Source organism: Corticium candelabrum, chromosome 9 (genome assembly GCF_963422355.1).
Source record: "Corticium candelabrum chromosome 9, ooCorCand1.1, whole genome shotgun sequence".
Lineage (NCBI taxonomy): Eukaryota > Metazoa > Porifera > Homoscleromorpha > Homosclerophorida > Plakinidae > Corticium > Corticium candelabrum.
Window position 1 is genome coordinate 4794828 of NC_085093.1, and position 9255 is coordinate 4804082.

Sequence of the window (9255 nt, forward strand, 5' to 3'; positions counted from 1 at the left end):
GTTTAATGAATACGGGGTTTGATGAATACGGAGTTTGATGAATACGGGGTTTGATGAATACGGGGTTTGAAGAATACGGGGTTTGATGGTACTTCCGGGAACCTACGAGTACGGTTATGTCTACGTCTCTCCATCTGCTTTCAAAGTCCAACTCCAAGAAGCGACGAAGTAAGCCTCTTGAATGGTTTTGGGACAGTCAGATCAGTAAGAAGAGGTATGCAATTGCAACTTTCCATCTATAGCTCTAAGCTACAGCTGTAGACTCTAATGAACACCACAAATTTTATGGCTACTAGGAAAATCGAGTCAATTGAGGTTCCCCATGTAAGAACAGACGAACAGGATCTAGAGAGGATTGATTTGGCTTCACAAGAATTTGTCACATTTGCTACTATGGTGACGTCTGACTCGACCAATGGGGATTCCGAGGCGGCAAGTAGTAGCAGTGTGGCCGAGACGGCAAATCAAGCGGAGAATGATAAGTGTACTGAAGTATGCAGTCCAGTGGGTAATCTTACATTCAAAATATTTGAGACTAGATGTGGGCTATTGATTGATTTGTTTACACAGATCTGTCCTCGGGACCTCATGAAGAACCCCGACAACCTATAATAAGTTTCTCATCACGAAGTTTTGGCAAACGAGAGCGTCATTTCAAAAGGGAGTTGTATATCAAATACAAATGGTTGGAGTATTCAGTGATGAATAATGCCTGCTACTGTTACTGTTGTCGTCACTTTGCTCCAAGCTTGACCACTGACAAAGCGTTTACTGTGACAGGATTTTCTAATTGGAAGAAGACATGTGGTCACAAAGAGAAGTCCAACTCTCTGTTAAAACACAAACTTTCATCTGCTCACAGATCATCGTTTGTTGCATGGGAAGAGTCAGGGGCGTACGCAGAGGGGGTTCGAGGGGGTTCGGACGAACCCCCTCTAGGCGGTAGGTAATGGCGGAATTCGAATTAGGCAATGCCGCATGAGCGCAACTACACAGCACCATTACATATGGGGACAGCAGAAGACACAACGAGACTCCCGATTTTGGATACATTGAAATTATCTGTAAAAAATAATATAAATCTATAAAGTAGTACAGCACTTAACTTTTCGGCAACTTAGTTACGAACCCCCTCTAGAGAAATCCTGCGTACGCCCCTGAGAGTATCGTCAATCTGCACAAAAGGGTCACACAATACAAGATATTGTGTCTCAGTCAACGCTTCAGATGTCAGAAAAGGAAATAGAAGACAATAGATATCTTTTGGAAACTGTCATTGACATACTCCTCCTTTGTGCAAAACAAGGGATAGCCTTGAGAGGTCATGACGAAACTGAAGATTCACAAAATCCAGGAAATTTTCAAGCAATACTGGATCTTTTGTCAGATCATGACACACATCTGCAACAGAAGATTGGAAAATTACCCAAGAATGCACGTTATTGCTCACCTGAAATTCAGAATGAGTTGTTATCGGTAATGGGATCACTGGTGCGAAACAAGATCTGTGAAGAAGTGAGAAACAGTGAACACTTTACTTGGATGGTAGATGAAACATGAGATATTAGCAAGAAGGAGCAGGTTTCAATTGTTGTGAGATATGTCAAGGCCTCTGCAGTGTATGAAAGTTTCTTGACATACGTCACTGCTCATGACATTACAGCAGTAGGACTTTCGACATTGATAACCAACACTTTGTCACAGCACAATTTACCTCTCTCAATGTGTGTCTGTCAATCTTATGACGGAGCTTCTGTGATGAGTGGTCGATTGTCAGGGGTTCAAGCACGGATTCGGAAGTTATGTCCTCAAGCCATTTACATGCATTGCTTTGCGCATGGGTTAAACCTAGTTCTTGTGGACTGCTCCAAGAACGTGGAATTCGTCAGCGAATTCTTCTCTGTTTATCAAATGCTCTACCTGTTTTTGTCATCTTCTGCTGTTCTGTCTGTGTTTGAGGAAGTCCAGAGGGTGGCAGGTAGAAAGAAACCATTGCGCATCAAGAGTCTCAGCAATACTCGATGAGCATGCCACTTTGATGCTGTATCTGGAGTTCTGCAATCACTCAAAGAAATAGTTGCTACTTTAGAGGCTCTTACTGAGAACGACAGAGACAGTAAGCGAAGAGTCGAAGCAGGAGGTCTCTTGACATATGTCTGGACCTTCAGGTTTATATTCATATTGGTTTTACTCGTCAAGGGACTTTCAATAACCAAAGGACTGTCAGATCAACTGCAAGATGACTCACTTGATCTAGCAGCTGCAGCGGAACTTGGTGACTCTGTCCTGTCATCTATTCGTAGCAGCAGAAATGACAAAGAGTGGGAGAGAACTTGGAAGGCTTCTGTTGATTTGGCTGAGCGTTTGGAGATTGCTGTTGTAGATGTACGTCGCAAGGGTAAGAAATGAAACTTTCAACGACTACTTATCGATATGGTAGTGTTGGATACAACAGAAAGAAGAGATGTAGCCGGAGACGATTCAACTGAAGAAAATGAAGAAGCCACTACTAAACATTATTATCAAGCACATGTCTACAATCCTGTTATTGATTCATGGGTAGGCGAGTTACGACGACGATTTTCAGAAGAAAATAGAGAAATCATGAATTGTATCCAAGCTTGTTCTCCGCCTTCTGGGAAAAACTTCCTTAGTTCAGAGAAGCTTATGCCACTTGCTACTAGGTATGGTGTCAACGAAACAGCACTGATGGAAGAGCAATGCAAACAAGCTATGCATATCCTCTCAGGCAAGCAACTAACAGTCATTTCTGATGTTCTTTTTTATTTGAATCGCAACAAGAAGGGTTCGCCATTATTGTCAAGCTGTTGACAATAGCTCTTACACTAGGTGTAAGTACGGCTATCTGTGAGCGATCGTTCTCAAACTTGAAGAGGACTAAAACTTACCTACAGTCGACAATGAGTGACAGCAGAATGAACGACCTGACAATTTTGTCAATTGAGAAAGACTTGTCTTGTAACTGGTTAACTTTTGATATGACAATAGATAAGTTTGCTTCAGTAGACAACGGGAGAAGGCTAAAATTAGAATAACACAGGCGTATTGACTATTGTATGAAGCAATTTGCTTGAAAGGCACGTATGTAGCGCACATAAACTTGAATATTAGAAAAATTCAATAATAGCGGTTGGCGTGTGCAAGTTTATATCAACCTCCAATGTTAAATGTTAATTCATTAATATTAATTAATTTATATATTAATGTTAATATGGCCTCTCTAAAAATTTAGGTCTGGCTACGCGACTGTCCACGTGTGTTACTCTAGAGACAAAATCTACACACACGCGCACGCATGTACACACACACACACGCACACACTTACTTGGGAAGCTTTCCATCTACTCGGCTGCAGCGCGCGTTTGAACGCACAATACACATTGCTTTAGTTAACTCTGACTGCAGCGGGCGCATCTGGCACTCTACCATACCATTAGAGGATGGCGTGACTGGCGAGCACACGTCACATTGCCCCGCTCTATGGGCGGTAGCAATTTATCTCATAACACACAGGCGTCTAGCCGCGCAAGCGAAGCTTTTCCGAGTACTGTAGTCCCTAAGCTAAGCGCACGTGAATCACACGAGGAGGAGGAGCTTTTGCCGGAATTGCTCCAGCAAAAACTCCTCCTCATCGTGTGATTCACGTGCTTTTAACTTAGCGACTGCGCGAAAGAGCGTGGCTCGCGAGGCTAACACGCGTTCTTACACACTCCAGACAGGGCAGTTTGGACTCTACGCATTCCCCATCTCAGACTCTTCCCACCTCAAACTCTTCCGACATAAAACGTCGTGATCTATTCAGGGAGAATGACGCCACTTCCGCAATGAAGACGCACCTTCTGTGACATACTTAGATATGTACTGGCGCACGGATGCACGAACAAGCTGCCCGGTACTGCAGCGGGTGCATCATGCACTCTATTCTAGACCTGAGAATGGCATACAGTGGCTGGTGAGTACACGTCACATCTGCATACTCCGGCGCATCTCATTTCAGGTTGCCAAAGTCTCGTTTCTGGCCGTCGGAGGCAGTCCGGGCGAACGACCGTTCGTCTCCGACGGCCGATCTCGACCCTTCCTCCGCGTTTCGCGACGATCCGAGACCAGCGTCGTGTGGATCTGCTCGTTACAGACATCCATCCAGACAGACAGACGGAAGCGTGGGTTGGCGTATTCTAGTCCATCAAAGATATGCTATGCATATAGAGCTGTGATATCTGATTGCAAACGTTTACTGTTTACATTTCGTCCCTGTACTGTATGTAGCTGCATTGAAAGAGATTTATTTTACTGCATGAAAAGAGATTCATTTACACGATCCTGAGTTCTAGTTATCTGAAGCTGTGAGGTCCAATGTGATTCGATCAGCAGCCTAGGTAGAATGGACTAGGGTCGCACTAGACGCCGCTCTATTACTGTGCTAGGCTACGAGAACAATACGAATCGAGAAGCTTGTGGTACGATTCTAGAATATTTGGAGCATAGCAGCGCGTGCTGTACATGTTAGACAGGGTGCTAACTAGGACTTCCGCTCTAGAGTCTCTTGGAGAGGAAGTCGTCTCTCCCAGGGAGTTGGCAAATACGTAGAGCTTGCGTAGGAACAGGATACCAACATTGAAAGGAAAGAAGTAGAGTACGAATGGGAAAGTCAAGTCTGTTGCAAGACATTCCATGTGACACATGAGAATAACTGTTAGACTAATCGTATTAGTAGCCTGAGGCTCGGTGACATACGAGCTAGTTTGATAATCTGAGCATCAACGGTAGGCGGGATGCTCCCAGACCCTCTCCGCGTTGTCCTGTAATACGAGAACCGGGTACGACGTCCGAGAGCTGGTACGAGGCTAATGGAGCTCGTCATTTTGCTGTTTGTTGTGGGGACGTTCACGTATTCAGACAGCACAAAATGTAGCAGCAGCGCTGCTCGTCCAAGACGTAATGCTATTGCCGAGACAGTAGAAGAATCGTTGAAGAAGGATTCGACTTTGACACAGCAGGGCACTAATACGTTGGTGTCCTATGGCCTTACTCACTCAAGTAACGTTTTGTACAACCAGTGGCTTCACAGCGACGATGTGCCTTCGTTGCCAGTCGTCAAGGGCATGTTTGGCTATGCAGCTGCCCGTCTTGTTTACGTACCGAATCGATCTACTCATGAACCTCAACCAATTGAAATGCTTGTCGTGCATGGTGGACGAGTGAGTCGAGCAACATATCGCGTATACGACGACTTAGAGACAGAAGTTTCTGATCAAATTCAGTTTTTTATGTTTACCCTCAACACTGGTGTTGAAGTGCCAATCAGTGTGGGCAGTAGTGATGGATCTCCAGGAGGGCGATATTTGCATACGGCCGTGTCTTTTCCGACTCTAGCGACTGGTGGTCGCCCCGTTGTTTTCTATGGTGGTCTAGACAAAGACAGACAAGCTCTGGGAAGTGTGTGGCACCTAGAAGTGAGTGAGAAGAAAAGCGAAGGTCTACACTGGAGCAGCACTGTAGAAGGACCAAGAAGGTGTGGCCATTCATCGGTGAGTCTGGGAAATAACATGCTAGTGTTTGGAGGCTGTAATCAGACTATGTGCATGAATGATGTTCATGTGTACAATGTAGTGCAGCATATATGGGTGGAGATTAAGGGAACAGGTAAAATTCCCTCTCCCCGTGGAGGCCACATTGCTATTGCTATAGAGCAAGCAAATCTAATGTTCATTCATGGTGGCATGAAAATGCCTTTGGCGAGAGGCTCTCATACAAACTATAGTGTTTTCGGAGACACGTATGTCCTAGACATGAATAAGAAGGTGTGGCAACTTCTAGAACTAACTCCGCCTACTAGTTTGACTATCACCCACGCAGCGTCTGCTTTCTTTCAATACTCAAATTACGGTCGTTGGGTTGTGTACGGCATTGTTGGACAAAGCTTAGACAATCTTGATAAAGAAGTGCTAGCGGAGCTGACAATTCAGCTGTCAGATGGCTCTATCACAAGTGGATGGGACATAAAAAATAAGTCGCATTTTCTACAGTTTCCCAAAGGTAGGATAATGACTACATTGATTAGTTTTAGTACAAGTACTGGAGACCAAATTGCCTACATGATAGGTGGAGCACAAAACGTGAAATCTTTACACCATCATTTCTATGATCCTTTCACTGAAGTATGGCTGTTGCGACAACGTGATGGATTAGCAAAATCCGAATGGATTTACGTGTGTGCCATCAGCGAGCATCCTGAACCGAGAGCTGGATACACCGTCACTGCACTAGGCAGTGGTTCCATTGCTCTTTTTGGAGGTGTAGTAAAGAAGGTCTCTTCTGGTACTACGTTTGCTGACGGTAGTGTATGGCAAGTGTTTATAGAAAACAGAACTGTACAATCTTGGAAAAAGACGATTCCATCTAGTCGATTGGTTTCAGGAGTTGTCGGTCACTCGTCGGTGTCAGTTGTATTGTCAAGCATCTGGTCTAACGACACTGAAGTAACTGGTGCCAACGCAATTCTTACTTTTGGAGGTTTTTATTGGGAAACTGAAAGTCTTGAAAACAGACTTATAATTGCAGCACCAAACCTTCTTTACTGGTATGTTTGGTCTCCAAGTAAAAATCAACCTTGTCCATGTCCCAGGGCTTTTCATTCTTTGATAATTTACAATTCGACTTTGTATCTATTTGGTGGACTCAGTGATCTTTCTTCTCTAAATTTATCCGCTCTCAATGATACTTGGTCGTTACGTTGGTCAGAGAGCTGGACGGAAAGTGCAAATATTGATCAAAATTGGACTCCTATAGTAGCAAACGAATCTTCTCCCCGTAAAAGATTTGGTCATTCTGCAGTCATTTACTACAACGATAGTATTGGTGAGGCTGTTATGTTAGTATTTGGGGGAACTGACGGTATGATGGTGTTTGGCGATCTGTGGCAACTTGGTCTGTCTACGTTAACTTGGAAACAATTGCTGCCATATCTTCCTGGAGAGCACGCAGAAAACACCATCAAAATTATTAAAGTATTTGGTCATTCTGTTACAATGATTGGAAACGAAATGGTAGTCTACGGAGGGTGTAGTCATTCACCTACAAACAACTTTCTTTCACTTGCCGAAAGCTTACCATACTGTTCCCACGATTATGTGTTAGATACTGTGGCATCGTATGACACTTTAAGTAACAAATGGACACTTATTAATGTTATTGGAGATACAATTCCTAGATATTTTCATTCCACCTTGTTTCAAAATAGTTTCCTTTTCATCTTTGGAGGCTTGAGTAATAATGACACTCTTTACGACGGAGTATTTGCTATTAGACTCGGTTGCAACAGAGGCTACGAAGGCAGTTTTCCGAATGGTACATGTGTTCCTTGTCCTACCGGATATTATGGCAACGGCGGAGACGAAAGTTGCCAACTATGTGACAAACGTTTTACTACTAATGGTACCGCAAAATCGTCAAAATCTGATTGCAGTATCTGCAATGACAACGCTTGTAAACACGGAAAATGTAAATTGGATAAAGATGGTGAGTTTACTTGTGAATGTTCTCGTTTTTGGTACCGTGGAAGATACTGTGACGATGAAACAGTTATGATTATTTTAGCTGCATATCTTACTTCAATTGGCTTTGCGATCATAACAATCATAACAATCATAGTCAAAAAATGTTACAAAAAATGCACTAATACTACTAAGGCTAGATCAGAAAAACTAAGACTGGTCTTGGAGACGTTCAAGAAAGCCGTCGTCTATATCGACAATGACGAAATAGAAAAGAAAACCAAAATAGGCAAGGGAGGACACGGAACTGTATACAGAGGTATGTATAAAAATCACATTCTAGTTGCTGTAAAAGAAGTAAATACCGAGGAAGAAGAGCTATTTGGAGAAAAGTTAAGCAAGCCATTAGTAAAGGAATGGCAGTGCCTTGCAAGACTCAACAACAGGAATATTGTTAAGTTTTATGGTGGAGGAGGAGAGGCAAAGGACCTTACTTTGTTTCTTGTTACAGAACTTGTTCAACCAGGCGCTTTGACACACGTTCTTCACGATACACGTACAGACAATTCAAATAAATTTACTGTTCTCTTGACGGACAGAAGGAAAATGGAATTTTGTTCTGAAATTTGGTCGGCCCTGATGTATTTGCGTGAAAAACGCTACGTGCATCGTGACTTGAAACCAGATAACATTTTAGTGTGTCTTACTGGAAAGATAAAAATTGCTGACTTTGGGATTGCAAAAAACTTTAAAAAATTACCAGGACGACTACTACAGAAAATTTTGTGTACGTCAGACACTTGCAAAGAAGAGAAAGAACCATTATTGCAACGTGGGTCCAACGCCAGCAGCGTAAGAATTCCCAACTGTTACATGGCACCAGAGCTTGTTCTTAAGAAACCTGATTTTGAATGGGCAGATATGTACAGGTATACACAATCTGATGATCAAGCTCTGTAAACGCATTTTGCTTAACGTTTGGTATTTTCTATGTAGCTTTGCAGTTGTTTGTTGGGAAACCATAGTTCGTAGGAAACCACATGATCACTTCAGAGATAATCGTCATACAGAAAACGTCGAGTTCCAATATATTGACGAAGTCAAGGTAAGAGTCTGTTGCAAGGATATGAGAGAGGCTGCGAGACCCGACTTGAAGCTGTTGGAAAAACCGAATTCTGACAGTGAGTATGGGGTAAATCCTTCTTTGGTTGAAGAGATGACAAAAATACTTATTGATTGTTGGAGTACAGAACCTTCCAATCGTTGCAGAAAATACAATACAGTCAGGGCAAACCTGGAGAAACTCATAAATGATTGTCAAGAGTCTCCAGAGGAAACAACGCTCTTTGAAGAAACATTGAAAGAGTTGCAAACAAAACTGTTAATTGATTAAACGATTGTATACTATAGTGCATGTTTGGGACGAAATGTTATACGTGACTTTACCATACTAACTTCTACTGTCATGTTAGGCTGCACTTGTTGTCATCTGTTTAATTAAATTTCGTTCTACTACAATAGATTCGAAGCAGCGTTCACTAGTATAGCAACTGTCGCGCGCGAGAATCCAAGAGCTTTTCGACGTACACGGAAGACGACGTAGTTCGACTCGCAGTGAATGATTAAATTAATGTTACGGACTATATATGAGTACAATCGTGCATATACGCGCACAAGCTCTTCAACACCACGTAACCGACGGTTTAGTACGGTAACCACCAATTCTCTCTGTCCCTTCTGT

The 9255-nt window shown here is 42.9% G+C and overlaps 2 protein-coding genes across 2 annotated transcripts; both read left to right on the forward strand.

Annotated features, from left to right (window-relative positions):
- The first annotated feature begins 285 nt into the window (after window positions 1-285).
- On the forward strand, window positions 286-2832 carry LOC134184672 (zinc finger MYM-type protein 1-like). The gene is made up of 5 exons (XM_062652419.1): window positions 286-508; window positions 571-908; window positions 1228-1515; window positions 2200-2398; window positions 2441-2832. The coding sequence occupies exons 1-5, from the start codon at window positions 286-288 to the stop codon at window positions 2830-2832; spliced, it is 1440 nt and encodes a 479-aa protein (XP_062508403.1).
- A 1554-nt stretch (window positions 2833-4386) lies between these two features.
- On the forward strand, window positions 4387-9047 carry LOC134184924 (uncharacterized). The gene is made up of 2 exons (XM_062652694.1): window positions 4387-8443; window positions 8511-9047. The coding sequence occupies exons 1-2, from the start codon at window positions 4869-4871 to the stop codon at window positions 8905-8907; spliced, it is 3972 nt and encodes a 1323-aa protein (XP_062508678.1). The 5' UTR covers window positions 4387-4868; the 3' UTR covers window positions 8908-9047.
- Window positions 9048-9255: the final 208 nt, after the last annotated feature.